Source organism: Astyanax mexicanus, chromosome 9 (assembly GCF_023375975.1).
Source record: "Astyanax mexicanus isolate ESR-SI-001 chromosome 9, AstMex3_surface, whole genome shotgun sequence".
NCBI classification, from domain to species: Eukaryota; Metazoa; Chordata; class Actinopteri; order Characiformes; family Acestrorhamphidae; genus Astyanax; species Astyanax mexicanus.
The window spans coordinates 38,112,337-38,131,611 of NC_064416.1; the positions used below are offsets into that span (position 1 = coordinate 38,112,337).

The 19,275-nt window shown below is 37.2% G+C and overlaps 1 protein-coding gene across 4 annotated transcripts in view; it reads right to left on the reverse strand.

Annotated features, from left to right (window-relative positions):
• The window catches only part of LOC103037190 (semaphorin-7A), a 115,696-nt gene extending 96,695 nt beyond the window's left edge, over positions 1-19,001 (reverse strand). The window contains exons 1-5 of one of the 4 annotated variants that reach the window (XM_049483269.1): positions 18,853-19,001; positions 12,413-12,546; positions 8,904-8,999; positions 8,724-8,796; positions 3,803-3,913 (exon numbers count right to left, since the gene is read on the reverse strand). In XM_049483269.1, the coding sequence (XP_049339226.1) occupies positions 3,803-3,913; positions 8,724-8,796; positions 8,904-8,999; positions 12,413-12,546; positions 18,853-18,961 (523 nt within the window). In that variant the 5' untranslated portion in view covers positions 18,962-19,001. The remainder of the gene's footprint in view (positions 1-3,802; positions 3,914-8,723; positions 8,797-8,903; positions 9,000-12,412; positions 12,547-18,852) is intronic. The other 3 variants (XM_022679821.2, XM_049483267.1, XM_049483268.1) reach the window with 3 other exon arrangements.
• Positions 19,002-19,275: the final 274 nt, after the last annotated feature.

Here is a 19,275-nt window from a genome sequence, read left to right on the forward strand (position 1 = left end):
ATTTTCTGTCAGATTTATAAGGTAGAGCCACCTGGAATGTCTTCCAGTTAACAGCTGTGCTGAACTTGTTAGGAGTTAATTACTTGAATTTCTTGTCTCTTAATGTGTTTAAGAAAATCAGTTGTAAAGTTGTGAAGAGGTAGAGTTACAGGTATACAGTGAATAACCCTATTTGAGTAATGTTCTAATCCATACTATCGTAAGAACTACTTAACTAAGTAAAGAAAATTATACTTTAAGTCAATATGAACATTTTCAAGAACTTTGAAAGTTTTCTCAAGTGCAGTCACAAAGCCAATCAAAAACATTAGGATGAAACTGGCTCTCATCAGGAAGATCAAACTGGTTAAAACTCTTGTTTGTGTGCATAATCTGAAAATGTGTGGTGTTACATTTCAGAGCAATAATACACACATGCTATAAAAAGCCAAATTATTGCACATTTATCCACAATAAAACAGCTATAAATCATCAGTAGTCAACTTCATACAGGGTGGCTATCTCTACACACACACACTTGACTCCAAGAAACTGGGAGCTGAATGCTGTAGTGGTTTAGTCAGCGGAAGACCTTCTCTTCTGGGGTACTGCCTGGAACCTGACCTGTTCTTCTCTTATCTCAAGGTACAGGAATCATCCATCATTTATTCTCTGCCATCTAAGATGACTCACTATTCTTCCTATTCCTTTATTAAAACTTACCTGGAAAGCAGAAGGTGTATGTGCATGATTTAGCATATTGTAAATAATACTGTTTACAACCAGCGCTTTTTTGGACTCTGTCCTGGAATATCAGGTTAGCGTCTCCTGTTCTAAAAGCTTCTTGATTTTTGGGAGGCAAGGTAGGACAAGTGTTGGCGTATCCGTGGCACATGTGGTGAATACTGATAACCTGCTCTGTTTACCTAAGAATCATTAAGTCCTTGAAGAGCAGGCCCAGGCTGGCGAAGGACTGGACATGTTGGTCTGGATGAACATAATGTGTATTTATAGTATTGTACCTATTTTTTTTTTTTTGTACTGTGGTAAAAAGTGTTCTAAATGCCTTTTTTATATTTAATGTATGCCAAATGTTAGACAGGGCACCAACACTTAATAATCATATGTTTTCTATTTTTGGCGTATAAGCATTACGTAAAACTTTAAAAGGTCTGATGAGCTTCCTTCCTTTTTGTCATGATAAACAATTTATATGGCTGCACACCTCACGCACTAGTACCTGCAGCCGCTGATGTACCCTTAGTTATCACGTTTAGTTATACTTCAGTTATTCTTATCTTCACTGCTGAAACTGAGAATTAGGTCAGTTTTAAGCTAAGCTGAGCTAAAGGCCCTGTTGCCATGTGGGTCAGCCAGACTTCTTTTTGTACCAGTTTTGTCCAGTTTCTAAGAGGCTTTGGAAGATTTACGAAAACAGTACTCACTGATTTCTGGCTTCATCTGTAATTTCACTAAAAAGAAAATACTTATATTTTTAATAGTTACAGAGTTCTCTGTGTTTGTCTCTTTTTCTTGTTTAGATTATGATAAAAGTGTGAATGTGTTGCGTGTAAGTGTGTAAATGCTGCAGTAGAGAGTGCAGTAACACCATTTGTAAATGTACTATTTAATATATTTTTTAATCCATTTTCAAAGCTCCAAAGTTAACCAATTAATTGTTTGCTAAAATCACCCCATTTTTTAAAATAATATCAGATTTTTTACTAAAGTAAGAAAATAACTTTTTACCGTTTTTAGTTGATTTGTTTTCCTTAAAGGCCCTGACAGTTTTGTACACTGGATTTTACACCATTTACAGTTATTGACTGGACCTGATAAGATTAAATGGCAAAAACAAAGGGAAAAATTGGTGGTGTTCTATAACTAGTATACATGCACTCAGTGATGCACTGGTTTTGTCTTCATAATGAAACTTTAGTGACACAAGAACTGAAAATTCTTAATCCTGCCCTCTTCCTCATTACTGTAAGAAGTTCGTACCGATTCAGAAACACACTCTAACAGATGACACTAATACATTCTCCTCTGATTGACAAAGTGCACTGACTAAGAAGGAAGAACAATGAAATGTTGCTTGATGTCACAACCTTTAAATGACAAACTGGTTAAGAAAAAACGTTCTTTAGTAGTATTTTCTCATGATCAGAGTGTCATCCCTGTCAGTGTGATGAGCCTGGTGACAGTGGTATTACGATACAGTCCCTGTGATTCCTTCACATATTTTCCACTTTTGTTCTGCTGTTTAAAGAATTCAGACAGTAATTTATTTGTTCTTACTCTGTAATCTTTTTAATTTTGTCCTGTCCTGAGGCCACATGCTTTAATTTTGTCATGTCCTGCTGGAACTCTTGAGACCAGAACTTTAAAATCAAGAAACTCAGCTTCAGGCTGCTTACCATGCAGTAATGAGAAACTTGAGAAATCCATAAAGGCGATTCCGGGTCCGGGTCCGAATTCTTCACAGTTTGAAAGGAGTACAGCTTGCCATCCAGGGTTGTGCTATTTGTGATGATTTTCACATATTTTTGTGCTGAATGACAGAAAAAAAGAAAAATACAGTTTTCTTAAATCATACATTAACGATCCTTAAATAATATACACTGCCTGGCAAAAAAAATTCACCACCTGGATTTAACTAAGCAAACAGAACCTTTGGATTAGATAATAAATGTATGGGTAATTATGTTTAGCTAGAAATAAGTTATTTAACTTTAGCTGATGCAGTGAGTAGCTTTCAATGGGGAAGATATTAATCGGTTTCAGAAAAGTCAAACGACTGGCATGCATCAACCTTCGAGGAAGGAATGTGGCCGGAATCAAAAATGTTGAATGATGGTGATCAGCGACCACTTAAACATTTGGTGAAATCAAACTGTAGAAAAGCAACACTAGAACTCAGGAATATGGTTAATAGTGAAAGTAAGAGCATTTCCACATGCACAGTGTGAAGAGAACTCAAGGGATTGGGACTAACAGCTGTATAGCCTCAAGAACAACACTTATCTGGCGAAAACAGCCTCAATTTCCTAGGAAGCATAAAGATTGGAAGAATGGAAGAAGGTTGAAGGTCAAGTGGTCCAATAGGTCCAGATTTACCCTGTTCCAGAGTGATGGAGCATCAGGGTAAGCAGAGAAACAGCTGTGGCGATTCACCCATCATGTCTAGTGCCTATTGTACAAGCCTGTGGGGGCGAAGCTATAATCTGGGGTTAATGCTGCAGTTGGTCTGCAGGTCTAGGTTCAACAATGTTATATGCCCAAAGAATGAGGTCAGCTGACTACCGTATATACTGAATATAGACCAGGTTATTCCATCAATGGATTTTGTATTCCCTGATGGCACGGGTATATTCCAAGATGACAATGCCAGGATTAAGTGCCGGGTTCAGGGAGTATGAAACATAATTTTTACACATGGATTGTTTTACAACAGAGTCAAGACCTTAACCCTTTTTAAGAATCTTTGGGATGTGCTGGAGAAGACTTTTGTGCAGTGCTCAAAATCTCCCATCATCAATATAAGATCTTGGGGGGAAATGAATGCAATTCTGGACAGAAATAAATGCATTGCATTGGGACATTGCAGAAGAAGATTGTGAAAACTACGCCACAGCGAATACGTGCCGTAATCAAAACTAAAGGTAATCCAACTAAATATTAGAGTGTGTGACTTTTTTTGGCCAGGCAGTGTATAATAAGAAGTATGGTAACTCAGTTGACTGTTTTACGTACAGCAGGTGGCTGGCGGTGTGTTATTGGCTAGCTTGGTAGCTATTAACTAGATGCCAGTTGGCTCACTTACCCACTGTTGTTCCCTGTGGCCAAGTGTAGCTGGTTTTGGAGCTTTGTTTGTAGAGCCCCAAGTTGGCTTGTGCATTAAGATCACCGGACATGGTGAAAAATAGTGTCCTGTCTGGAGAGGAAAACACATTCAGTTCAAGTTTATTCAAAAGTATTTATATAGTGCTTTTTTACAATGGATAGCGTCACACAGCTGCTTTATAGATTCCCAGGCCACAGTTTCTTTTGTTAAAGTCAATGCAGGGAAAAACTAAAAAAATAAAATAAAAAAAAAAACAGCAACAGCAAGAGGTAGGAAGAAACCGGAGATCAGCCCCAGTCGATATTTTCCACCCAGAGCAATGTTAGGTCATTTTACTTTATTTCCACAGTGCTGGGCAGTGTTAAGGCACAATCTTCAGTGCAGCACCACAGCAAAAGTCATGGATGATTTGATTATACTGAAGATTTAATAGAGACTACAATACATTATTTATTATCTAAATATGTTCAGCCTATCAATCAGCTTCTTCTCAGCCATCACTACAAAAAAAGAGAGCAATCTTCTTGTGAGCAATATGTGATGTTGTACAGAGCTGAGACAGTCTCCTCCTAGTGAAAGGTTTCTTTTAAATGTTGAATTTCATGCATTTTGTGAAATTTCCATGTCAAATGTCATATATTATTGATTTTTGAGATTTTGTTTTTCATGCTTGGAGTCCTTGAGTGCCGGCATGCATTGTTATATTAAGGACAATTGTTTAAAAGTTTTAAAGAATTCTGCAACCCGGTGGTCAGTGTATATCCAACATTAGGATACTGTAAAGACGTACTTATAACTGTCACTGCCCGTATATTTATTTTTACTTATTTGTTAAGTTTCGGACAACAACCCCCTAAACACCTTCTCATTCATTGTTTTTTTTCTCATATATTTTAATTAGTTCATAAATTGTGGATTAATATTAAAGATATGAAAACAATTAAGGGACACATATGGAATAATATAGTAAACAAAATAAGTGTTTGTTCTCCACATTAATCCCCTGATATAAACCTGATGAACTGAGATGGTGATTTGAGGTAACTAGGGATGAGCTGGAGTTACAGCATGAAGGAAAAGCAGCTACTATTGTTCAGCACCTCCAGAAACTCCGTCTAGTTTCACAGCCATCATTAATTAAGAAAATTAGAACATTCCTTCTGCATGTGCTTCGAGCCACACAATGCATACTTTTCCTGTCGTTATGATAGCAAAGACACACTGACATGCTCTAAATCAAGCTGCATGGTGCATGTTTGACGGATCACCTATAGATCGCTAAACTAGGGCCCTAACCTATTCATATAACCAATAAACACATCATACGCTGGCATGCCAGATTATGTCAAGTGTTACATTGTTATAACAGCATCCATGTGACCTTTACTGGTAAGTGCCATGATAGACAGATACCGCAGTGAAGTCATGACTGTTCCGGTTACGAGGTCATTTAAAAGTCATTGCATCAAATATTCCACTATACCTGCCATGACAGTCAGCTTTGATGGTTATATGATACTGACATTAATATGATATGATACTGATATTAACAGACATTCTCTGTTTTGACAATTCACAACAGCATAAGATTCAGATAACAGAACATTTCAAGAGAACGTCTATGCTGAGTAATATGAGCGTGTGGGAATTGATAGTTAACTATTCTAGAGAACAGGTACATACTGAGTCAAATTTGCTTGAAATGATAAAATGCAAAATCACACGCTGAATGTGAAAGGCAATTATATACTACATTCATTAACTACACAGGAGCTCTTTGACTATAACAGTAGTGGAACCCTTTTTGATGCGACATACAGGTCCATTTTAAAAGAGATCCTTTTAAATAATTAAAAAAATAAATATATTGTTCAACCGATACAACGGACACCAACCAACCATCAGAAAGCTGAATTGCTTAAACTGTCTGGTTATAAGTTCCTTTCTGTGGTGAAAAACCTCTTGCCCTGCCTCTAAACCCATACATCACCCAGTGCCTTTCTCAAACTACCCCTCCCATTTTTAGCATTTTTTTTTATTTGAGCTGAGGATGGAGTGAGCAAAAATAATTTGATTTAAATATTATCATTTTAAATCAAATCATTTTAATTAAAATATTGTGTTTTGGTGCATTCATCAAGTTTGTCAGTACATTCACTACCAACATAACTTAACTTACAAATCTATTAACCATGTGATCTAACTTAACACTACAATTAAACTTTTATTCTTCACTAAACTCTCTCAGTTAGCCTATATATCCACATAGCTAGCTGACATAAGAAAACCACAAGCCAGTTATTAGCGATTAGATCTAGAACTAGAACTCAAATAAATATATAAAGCAGAATAGCCAACATAATACAAATCTTTTAAGCAGTTAAGTAACCTAAGTAACCACATCTACTAAGTCACTCATTGAGTTTTATATAGCCAGCTAGAGCTTTAAAAGTCTGGTAACACTAACTCAAAACAAACTTGTAGCTATATTATCACAAAGTGAAATTAACTTTACCTCTAAACTGTGTTTTAGATAAGATTTTCTGTGAACGTAAATTAAGTTCACTGTGCGTTTGCTAACATTTGATAAGAAGCAGGTAAGTTTAGCTAACTAGCTAGCTATAATGTTTCTATTAGCTCACAGATTATACCAATTATACATCTGTGAAAATTAGCAGTATTTGTTGGATACGAATCCCCACATAATTTTTCATATTCACCAAATTCTGTGCATTGTTTTCAAATGAATCCTTTAAGTTAGCTTTATGCTCCTTTATGCTCTCTAGCATTGGTTGGTAGTAATGACTGTACAGTCAGTGGTTGTTAGACATGTGCATTTGGGTTGATTTTGTTTTTTTTGAAAATAGCCTCCCTGAGTGGCAAACGCTACTTGTACCCGTGTACAAATAGTCACTCCTTTATAGTAACTGATAGTGGCTTCCACAAAATACAGTATTAAAACTAAGAGCCTAATAAATGATAAAAATTCTAAATTCAGTACTATTAAAATTCACACATAGGTGCAGACAGGCCTAGTCTACACCAAACTCTCAGCTCTGCTCAGTGTGGTCCCGTTCTTTTACTTCACTTTTATTTTGTTATCTTTTTGCGTCATATGCTCTTATCAGCATCAACAGCTCATCCAGAACCCTGCAGTATTTCAAGAAGTTGCCAGTTTAGCTTCCGCGAATTGTCGGTCAAGTCTACAGTCTGTGTACTCTTGTAATGTAACCTGTTGAGTTAAATATCTGTAATACTTTGAAATCCTTTTTTTTTTTTTTTTTTGGTGAAGGGCCAGTGAGCTAACATCAACACCAGTAACAATAGCAGGAAATCAATGAGGAAACTTTAGAGAGGAACCAAAACTGAGAAGAGGACCATCTTCTGCATATGTGTTTTGTGTTTGTTTTAGAACACCTGTAACATAATATCACAGCAATACCACCCAAATACTACTGGTTGGTTGTCTAATTAATATAGAGTCTATTGTTTATGTACGATTATAGCTCACATAACAAAGGTTTAAGTGATATAAAACTTTGATGGATATTGGGTAGGTGTTTTTTGGGGGGGTTGCCAGGTGGTATTTTAGGGTGTTCCTAAGTGGTGTCTATGTTATTACAGGTATTTGTTAGGGACTTGCTTATTGGTTGCTTGGTATCTTAGGGAACATGGCAATTTCTTGATTGTTTCTGTGGTTTTCCAGATGCTTGCTAGGGTTTTGTTAAGTGATTGCACTTGTATCGTATTGACAACTTACTGTTATAGTAGATGCTAGGGTGTTAAAATGGTGTTTCATTAGATGTTTGCTATAGACTGCTGCTATACTATCTCTCTATACTCTATACTCTAACTTTAAAAACAGTTGTTATGTGAAAAAAACATTAATCTAGATAAAACCTTTTAAAAGAACAACAAAACTTGAAAACTTCTGTATTGATTAAAAATTCTGCTGATTGTAGTGTCTATGTAGTGGTGCTTGAAAGTTTGTAAACAACTATTTTTCTTTAACCTTGTGTGCTTAGGGTCATTGTCATGCTTCATGACCCACCTTCTCTTGAGATTCAGTCCTGATATTTTCCTTTAGAACATTTCTAAAATAATTCAGAAATTATGATTCCATCAATGATGGCAAGCCACTCTGGACCAGCTGAAGCAAAATAGGCCGAAACCATAATACTACCACCACCATGTTTCACAGTTCTTATGCTGGAATGCAGTATTTTCTTTTCTCCAAACAGAAAACATTTTTTCCAATAGCCTTGGGCTTGGTCATGTGATCATTAGCAAACTGCAGACATGAAGCAATGTTTTTTCCGGAGAGCAGTGCCTTTTCCCCCTGCAACCCTGCCATGCACACTGTTGTTGTTCAGTGTTCTGTAGATGGTGGACTCCTGAACATTAACATTAGCCAAATGTGAGAAAGGCCTTCAGTTGCTTTGAATGTACCCTGGGGTTCTTTACGACCTTGCCGACTATTACACGTCTTGCTCTTTAATTTATCTTTATTGATCAACCTCTCCAGGGAAGAGGAACAATGATCATAAATTTCCACCTTTAAACTACCTGCTAATCCTAGAGGTTCACATACTTTCCCAATTACAAATATGTAATATTGGATACTTTTCTCAATAATTAAATGATCAAGTATAATATTTATAAGTCTTATTTATTTGACTGGGTTCACATTTTATATATGTTTAGGATATGTTAAAATCTTATGATGTTTTAGGTCATATTTAAACAGAAATCAAGAAAATTCTAAAGAGGCCACCAACTTTAAAGCATTACTGTATACGCCAAATGAGCTGCTGGAAATTATGGCAACAAAATAACATGGAAAAGAAAAAGGAATGGAGTAGATTTACACTGAAAAATAAAAAAAGAACATTTTACTTACCAACAAGCAGGGACGCTTCATTAATTTGCACCTCTTGGGCCACGTTAAAGCAATTCTGATCGGATTCCGGTTTCTGACATAAAAAAACAACAACATAAGATTTCACAGCCACACACAAGTTCAGATCTACTGTGAATCACATACAGAAATTAAAAAGTATCTGCTGAAATACTGACATACCAGGAAACAGCATTTATGATCTTTCTCCTTAATCTTTTCACAGATGAACAGCGTTCTATTCGTTCCTTCAGTCAGCAGTGAGATGCTAGGTTTTACCTGAAAAAGAAGTCAAGCAAAAATTCAACAAAACAAAGATTTGCCAACTTTAAGCATGTTTTTAAGCTTCTCCTAACTCTTAGTTCTAACGTACAGGGGTTGGACAATGAAACTGAAACACCTGGTTTTAGACCACAATAATTTATTGTTCAGACGGACAGTTCTGGTGGAAACAGGAGAGTTGAGGTGCACATTGAATTCTGCCGTGATTTGGGCAGTCGTAGTTTTATGTTTTTTGGATACAATCCGGGTTAGCACCCGAACATCCCTTTCAGACAGCTTCCTCTTACAGCGTCCACAGTTAATCCTGTTGGATGTGGTTGGTCCTTCTTGGTGGTATGCTGACATTACCCTGGATACCGTGTCTCTTGATACATCACAAAGACTTGCTGTCTTGGTCACAGATGCTCCAGCAAGACGTGTTCCAACAATTTGTCGTCTTTTGAACTCTGGTATGTCACCCTTAATGTTGTGTGCATTGCACTATTTTGAGCAAAACTGTGCTCTTACCCTGCTAATTGAACCTTCACACTCTGCTCTTACTAGTGCAATGTGCAATTAATGAAGATTGGCCACCAGGCTGGTTCAATTTAGCCATGAAACCTCCCACAGTAAAATGACAGGTGTTACAGTTTCATTGTCCAACCCCTGTAGTTCTGTATCAAAGTTTGGTGAACAAATTAACAACATTAAAGGAGCTGCATCCGATTAAATCCAGTAAAAGATCAGCGTTTATCTGTAGCTCCACCCCATCAATTTGTTTCCTGTTTATTTCCATCTGCAGGTTCGAACTTCCCCATCACAAGGCATCCCCATATTGTAAGGCTTTTGACGATGGAGTGCTGAATCCTATGTGGGATTTAAACGCATGATTTTCTTTCAGTTGAGTAACAGCAGTTAGACTGTAGGGCCACCCTAGAACTCTGGTTGGTGCAACTGTCTAACTGCATTCTCCTGTCAGGAGACAGGAATACATAGGTTCAAGTCCCATCAACACCACAGCCCCATGTGATAGGGGAAGTTCTAACCTGCAGATTGGTATAAACAAAAACAAAACCGAAGGGAAGGCATAAATAGTATAAATGCGTTTTACACCTTCCTTTTTATTATATAATTTGTAATGGACCTTCGATCTTTTCAGGGTAAAGCAGAAGTGAATGGGCCTCAATTTACTTTCAGAGTCTGGGTTTCATCCCACAGTGTGGGTCAATAACGAAAAAAGGGTAATAACAGCAAACAGGAACCACGTAGACATAAGCATACCATAAACAGGGACAGTCCAGAGAATCATACACAGGGAATCCAGCAGCAGAGATAATCCAAGAGGCAGAAATGATAAACAGTCCAGGTCAAACACGGTAAATCCAAAAAAAGAGGTACAGACAAAAATCGGCGTCGAAAAAACAAAAAGCAAGGTCATACACGAGAAATAACAGAGACTAGAGATAGACCACTTTGTAATGAGGTAGAACCAATAATAATCTGCACAGGTGTGCGCGTGGTGTGCTCTTTTATAGTGCAGGTAATCAGTATTCAGGACTTCCTGGAGGAAGCAGGTGTTGTGTCACGTGAGCGGGTGGTGCGTTCTGGGTAGTGTAGTTGTTAGGCTGAGAATCTCTGTTAGAGCTGAGTGTGGGAGGAACAGGAGCGCTTTCAGCACCAGACGAGACACAAAGTGTACGGCTGGTAGAAGGATTTCCCAAAAGACCAGTAAAAGGTGGTCTCTAGAAAGTATTGACTCAGGCGGGCTGAAAACACTTCAGATTTGTATTTGTATAACATTCTGAAAACCATATGTCATCATCTTTTTACTTCACAATAACATTAAAACATTATTTTTCTTCAGCTGCTTTATCTGTCTGTCTTAAGTTGATCTGATTTACATTTTCACATTGCTGACTGAGCTAAGTTCAGAGGAAAAATTAGCCTGAGGGCTGTAAACCTTCACATCTCTGCCAGATGTCTGACAGCTACCAAACAATAATTATGGGTGTGCTGGGAAATGGAGAAATACAAAAACGTTCTGAAGAGCAGGATTAAAATTTTGTTCTAATATTAATAGGTAAGGAACGTACAGAACTGCATGCTGTGACAAAAAGCAAAGAAAAAGAAAATTCTGCAGTTTATGTTTAGATCTATCTTAGCACAATCTTTTATGTACATGTAAAACCTCCTTCCTGTTCCTGTTCTTACCATGATGATTAAACTGTCATGTTTCATTATCTTTGCTCAAAATGGACCATCACCAGTTACAGTACAGTAAATTACATCTGCACATAACTTATTAAATTATGCATGATAACAGATGGGCTGCAGAGAGCTACTGTATTTTATATACAGTCTTTTGTAAATATTTGGCACCCCTGGTCAAATTACATGTTAGGTCCAGTCCAGATCTTCTACAGAGACCCACTTCTGTATATTCTAAAGGAGAGTTATTTTGTTTAGCTTAATTTAACTCTGCTGTGGAAAAAATAAAATATGAAATCTGTTATGCTCATTTTTTCCAACTTAAAGCAATATTATGTAACATTTTTGAGTTGAGTTTGATCTTTAAGATGGTCCGGTAACACTTTTGTCCAGCAAAACTACAATGATTGACCAGCCTGACCACATAACTAAAATCATATGCATCATACACTGTGATGTTCAAAAGCTGATTACCCATCAAGGATGATCAATTTTCATTCACTTGACCATTAAAGATCAGCGTAGAACATCTGAAACCAGCTACCAGCAAACACCTTAAGTCTTGATCTGGAATCTTTCAGCAGGATTATGCATCTTCAAACCCTCTGTGATGCTCCACTCATCTCTATCTTTGCTGCTTGTGGTGATGGACCAACACATAGTAGCACATACAGAACTAAATACAGGGCAATCCTGGAAGAAAATGTGTTGAGGGCTGCAAAAGACTTGAAACTGGGGTGGAGATTCACCTTCCAGCAACACAATGACCCTAAACATAAAGTCAGTTAGATCAAATAATATCCATGTTTTAGAATGGCCCAGTCAAAGTTCTGAGCTAAATCACATTGAGCACAGACTCTCTCCATCCAACCTCACAGAGCTTTTGCTGTTTCGCAAAGAAGAATGGGCAAAAATCGCAGTGTCTAGATGTGCAAAGCTGGTAGAGACATACCTTAAAATACGTGTATTTGCAGTGCACAAGCTTCTGATTTAAATCCAATGATATCCAATTTTTTGGAATTCATAAAAACCCCAAAAAGTGGTAAAATGCTTTGGAATGATGTTGAAGGAGCTGATATTTTGATGAAGATGCTGATGATTGTGTTACTGCAGTGTATCAGTGTATATTGCCGTTAGAATATTGCTCTGAAGTGAAATACAGAAAGCAAAAGGCACAGTATGAAGAACAAAACTCAATAAGTGATGCTGTGGGAGCAGCTTACCATTTTTAACTCATTTTGATGTAAATTATACAGGCCATTCGGACCACCTGCGTAGATATCTGAACTGAGAGGATCCTTCACCAGCTTCCACATCTCTCCCGGCTGTCTGATATCATACCTTTTAAATACGTCTTCTAAACAAAACAAGAGAGAGAGAGGAAGAGAGAGAGGGAGGAAGAGAGAGAGAGTCAGTCAGTCATAAAGTCAGTTATATAATATATGCTGCTGCTTGTGATCATCGCATGACTTCATTTCAACAGCTCTGAGCAAAGTTCTCTCTTTAAACACACACTGGTCTTCACAGACTGGCAACAGTGTAATACTTTGATGAGCACAATACAAGAATAGCAATCATTCACCAAGAAATATCAGACAGAAGCCAAGAAAAGTAACAGCATTAACGGACAGCCCTGTCCATCACTTTGTTTTTAATGAATGTTAGTCCTAAAAAAAACAAATGTTGTATTCTCAGCCAGACATTAATACATTCCCAACCACAAAATATTAAATAAACAATATTTGAATTGTGAACAAATACAACACAGCCTTCATAACCAACCATCACAACCACCAAATGTCAAATCACCCAAAACAATGGACTAAAAATAAAAGAAAGTTTCCTGTTTGCATCCAGCTATCTGTGAATCTCTGATGGGCAGTGCTGGTAGGGGGGCTGGTAGACCAAGGGGAAGAAATGGTAGAGGTGGACCTCTCAAAACTCCAATTTCCAGAATCCCCGGCAGTGATTAGCATCAACCAGCTGCACCTGTGCAGCACCCTATATAAACCTCAGTCAAAACAGACCTCACTGTTGCACCTTTGTAGAGGGGTGACCGGGAACAGAGGGTATAAGAAAAAAAACAACAACAAAAACAGGTCATGTGGTGAATACGATGCTTGACTATCTCAGTATGGACACAGTTCGTTGTTGTTTGTAACAAAAGCTTCAGCATTTATTGTTGCTGCTTGTTGATAGGTCACAGTATTCGACTGGTTCGTTATCAGGGGCTCATTAAACATGGCTGTTAGTTTTAGTGGCCTTCTGCCGTTGCTAGGCTACGGGTCAGGCATATTGAAAGTGGAATGACATTTACAGATCATTTCATGCCATATATTACTGGTGTTTTATATCTGTGGTCCAGCAGACTAAAGCACTGCCACTATTGTCTGAGGATCCATCATGCATCATCCATCAGCAGCCGGAGTCTGAGAGAGCACAATTGGTCTTGCTCCTTGCTCTCTCTGGGTGGGTTCCACCTCATTACTCCTAACATAATGTTGGTCAGCACAGATGTCTGTTAGCTGATGCATGGAAGATGGCTTTTTGGACTGTTTGTTTTACCTTTCCTCCTTTTCTGAGGTTCTAAATAACTGGTAAGACTCAAGTCTTGCGCTGAAGTCGTAGTTGGCTTGAGTCAATTTTTGACCCATATATAAAATACTTTAAGAAAAAGGCATTTTTTTTAAATAGAACTTTAATTTAAATAAAAGATAATAATAATAATAATAATAATAATAATAATAATAATAATAATATAATGTATATTTTCAAGGTCAAACAAACAACCAATCAAGCAAATCAAACTAACAGAAATCAAGTTCTAGTTTTTTGGTGCATTAGTATTGTTAGATGCACGTGTGACAAAAAGTGACACTTTTTGTGTGTTCTTTGCAGAAGTATTTTTTTTTTTAGCCAACCACGACACCTCAACGTTTCCACAAGGTAATTAAATGCTAAAGAAGTAAACAAAGCCATTTAGATTGGGCTGGTGGGTACAGCCTAAGGGCTGTACCAGTGATGGTAATGTGAAACATATGTCTGACGTTTTGCTACAAAAAGCTCCTGCAGAGAAAACTAGGACACGAAATAGTAAATATATCAAATAATTATATTGGAATAAAATGACTAAATGATATAAAGCTTGTTCATATTAGTGTATCTTTGTGTATCTTAGTCTACAAACTAGCTTTGGATATTTGAAGTATCTGTCGTAAGCACTGTCGTAAGTCACTCTGGATAAGGGCGTCTGCTAAATACCGTAAATGTAAAAGTAAATGTAAATGTAATAAACGAAGAATTTCTGCATTTGCACATGATGTATCTTCTTCATACGTCAAGGCTGCACTATCCTAATAGCCTAGTAAACCTCACCTAGTTCAAAAAATGCTGCTAAAATCAGACAATTTAAATCACACCATCCCAGTTTAAAAGCACTTTACTCCCTTTATGATTATAAAATTAAATTATTAGGACATATAAAACCCTTCACCACTCCTGAGTACCTGTACAATCTCATCTCCTATTATAAGCCATCACAATTCCATAGATCAGAGGGTGCTGGCTTTTTCCTAGCTCAAATAATTCAGAAAGCTTCAGCAGCCTCATCCTATAATTCCCTTAACTGTGGAATACGTTTTCAGAAAAGGTCCAGTATGCAGACATAGTCTCAGACTTTTGATTCAAATACAAAGACATATATCACTGCACTGCCTTCTAAGTGAGATAGTATGGGCAGCAAGGCATTAAGTAGGCATTTCTTGCAGTTCAGACCATAGACTGTATATAGCTGGACAGAGCATCGTCTCTCAAAAGTGAAGCCACCACAGGTCGGGAGAATCGGGTGTCAGGATCGCCAACATGGCGGTAAGATTTTGGCTTCATTTTCATAGAATGAATGGGAACGGCGACACTGCGACACTCTGGTTCAGACACAAGTCAATCATTAAGTCTAGGTTAAATTTAAATTGCAGACCAGGGGTTCATGGACATATGGAATTGTGGTAAATTGAGATGCTGGTGCTGTTGGCTCACCATTTGGAGTGCTTCATGTCTATGATACCTTCTGGCTCTCTGCTTATAATTAGACACTTCTCCACAGATCTATCAGAACTAACGGCATCTCTTTGCCTTTCCTGAGTTAATGACTGCCCATCTGTCTGTATAGACACTGATGAAAGTTTGACTGTTGGTAATTGCATAATTACGCGAGACTTCACCACGCAGCAGGCTCTGGGACACAGGCATGTGCGGAAAAGTTTCAAAACAAACTTCAGCATGACTTAGAATCTTTTATGCATCGATTTTTTGGCACACCCCTATTGTCCACCCCTGATTATGATACAGGTACAGCTGTGCCATATCGTATTGTACGCAATACTACCGCCAACATTTTTGAATATCATAAATATTATACCCTGAAATATTGTGTCACATCACCCACCCCTAATTATCACATCAGGGTACCACTTTTTTGCTGTATTTAGCAAAAAAAAAAAATTCTAACTATTATCACTTCTCATGATATATCTATTAGAAACAGATTATATCTGTTCTGTATCATTTATTTTATTTCAGTCCTGGATATATGGAGATATATAGAGTGCATTATTAGTATCATGAAGTACTGTATTCTTGAAATAATATTTTTATTCGTTATTAATCATTTTTAATTGTACAAAAATACCATTTAATATTTTGATTTTAGGGCCATATCACCCACCACTAGCTACAAGTAACCTTTAGAGCTCATTAAACAGTTTTTGTAAGCATTTTTACACTCCATTCTCTGTTTTAATGGGTTTTATAACTCATTAACATTTTACCACTAAAATGCACACCATTACAACTGGTAACGCATACAGCTTTTTTTATTTTTTTATCCCATTTTCCCATTATCCCAATTTAGAAGGCCAATTATGCAACCCACTCACTAAGACTCCCTATCTGCTACTAATGCCCCCAACACTAAGAGGGTGAAGACAATCACGTGCCTCCTCTGATACATGTGAAATCAACCAATACCTCTTTTTAAACCGTCACTGGTGCAGCATTACTGAGTAACCAGTGCACTCAAAGGAAAGCACAGCAACCCAGCTCTGATACATCAGCAAACAGACGCCTGTACTGACCAACATCACCCTTTGGAGTGATGTGGGGCGCCATCTAGCCACCCAGAGAAATCAAGGCTAATTGTACTCTCTCAAATACATGTAGCTCACTGACGATTCAAACCGACAGGGCATATCCTCAGATCATAGTAGCAGCACTTTAGTCCACTAGACTACTTCAATTATTTAAAAAAAAAAAAGGCAATTTGACCTAAAGCATAGCAAGAGGGTTAATTTGCAGATGAATATGTGTGCCATTCTGAATAACAACAATTATTAAATAAAGCAATAAGCAGCTTTACTATACTAACATGGTACCAATGCAGTTCATTACTACACCTCACACTGTCAGTGCAGCTCTTGTAAGGTACTGCCTGCTAATAGGGGTGTAACAGTACGTGAATTCTTTATGAACTCTCACGGTACGGGGGTCACGGTTCGGTTCGCGTAAACACACGCAGAATACATGGTACAGGCAGTCTGTAGGAGGGACTAATGTTCAAAGGAGTGTTGCACCCATTGCTGCGCTGAAATCACGTACTGTCATAGGAAACTATGGTCGACTGTTGCTTTCCAGTGTGAACGCAGGGTTAGGCGCTCCTACTCTCTCCCTCACCCTCTCTCTCGCTCTCTTTCTTTCTTTCTCTCTCTCTTTTCTCTCTCTCCAGTAATATTTTTAGGAAGAAATATTTGTAGTTTAAGCAGTTAAACTAATGCTGTTGTGTTTGTTCTTAATAAAGCATCACAATCAACAAGATACAAAAGATGGAGCCTCCCATGATGAGAGTAGGAGAGAACCCTGGTTTAAAGTATTTAATAAAAGAGCTCGAGCCCAGTTACAACATTCCATCCCAAAAAACTAAACATGGTTATAATAAAGATTCATTTTTATTTTAAAGTTATTAAGGTGAGGCTATTTATTTTTTCCACTAAACAAACCAAAAACGTACCGAAAATGCATCGAACCATGGAGTTTATGCTGAGGTGTGAACCGAACCATTACACCCCTACCTTTTCTGTACCATTACACCCCTACCTTGTTGAGATATTTTCTAAAGTAGATATTTTTTGCATAAAGTAGATATTTTCTACTTTATGCAAATGAGAAGCGAATTCGCTTGGCGGTAGCCAATCAGCGCCACGCGGACATGACGTTGTCCCACACAAACCACATGTGACCTACAGTGTGAGAAAATGGAGGAGAAGCTGATTTCTGGCTTCCCTGTGCTGTATGATACGTCTCTGTTTCATAGAGACTTTTATAAACGTCAGGATATGTGGTCTTACTGTGAAATACAAATGAACAGAAGTCACGTTACAGCAGTGTTTCTCAACCCAGTTCTTATATATTCTACTGCATATTAAAACTGTTCTGCATATTCTAGAGCTTCCTCTGGTGGATTTACATGATTAATTAAAGTACCACTTTAGGACTTAATAATTAAGGATTACAATAATAATCATACAATAATAATAAAAGTCTGCATATTCTGTACAATTACAGACTAACCTATTACACATAAACGTACATAAGAGCATAGACATGTCCAGCACCTTGACAGTAAAAAAAAAAAATAATTTATTTATTTATATTTGTGTAATAGGTTTAATAAATGGTTTAATTAATACCCTAGGAAGTATATGGCTAAATATATCATTGTAACAAACAAACCAAGCCCAATTTTGTACTTTAAGAGAATATTAAAAAAAAAAATCTAGAATACCTAGAATACCTAATCTAGAATATGTTTGTTACCATCTTATCTGCTGTACATTTAGAGCCAGTCAAAAGTTTGGACACACCTTAAATACAGTGTTTTTTCATTGTTTAACAAATGTTCTGCTTTGTAGATTAATTGCTACTTAATCATTAGATCATGAATAAAATCATGGAATAATTTAATTAAAACAAAGTTTAAGGTATAAACTATCTAGAATATTTTAGCTTTTTTTATTTTAGATGTCAGCTTTACACATCTTGGCTGGATTTTCTCAGTAAGCTTTATGAGGTAGAGTCACCTGGAATTCAGGCTTTCAGTTAAATGAATACATTTCTCGTCTCTTAATGTGTTTGAGAGCTTCAGTTGTAAAGTTGTGAAGTTGGTATACAGTGAGCATTCCTATTTGACTTAAGTTCTAATCCATATAATGGCAAGAACTACTTCAACAGTAACAAAAAATACTTGAAAAGAAAAAGAAACTTGAATTTGAATTTAAAAAAGTATCATCATGTGCAGTCGCAAAAACCCTCAAAAACGTTATGATAAAAAACTGGCTTCATCAATTGCATATGTGTTCCTTCAAAGTATTTAACATTAATCTAAAATGTAGTAAATAATACAGATAAAAATATTAATAAGAAAGGTGGGTCCAAACTTTTGACTGGTTCTGTACCCTTAATTAAAATAAACACCAATTTGTTTCTGTTAAATTGTCCATGCATAAGATTGAACGTAGAAAAGATCTGAGCACACCACATTGGTTACATGTGCATCAACCTAAAACTAGAAAATATACGAAAACTAATGAAGCATACTGAACAATGCCCTTACCTGCTTTTATTTGGATCCTGGCTGCATTCTTATGGTTGTCCAAGTTGGAGTGGACAACCTGAGTCCATATTAAAGCCAGCAGTGCCGTAGAGAGAGCTGTGTAAGGCATGCTGCACTCTAAGCAAAGAAAACGTGAAAGTGCTGTCTGTAGTTCTCTATTGTTAGATGGGGGTGTGGCCACATGAGGGTGGTAAGTGCTTAGTGAACCAGTGAATCCATACCAGAGGTTCTCAACTGCTCTCAGCCCAGAACCCATATGTTCTCATGGTCATTAAGGAACAGACTAATAAGAATTAACTGCTGGAACACCTGTCCCACCTTTCTAAAGACATTCAATATGCTGAAATTAACTAGTTAACCAGCAGCTAGGTTGCTGAACTTTATTGCTATTACTGTATTAGGTGCTTGGAGATGTTTCCCAAT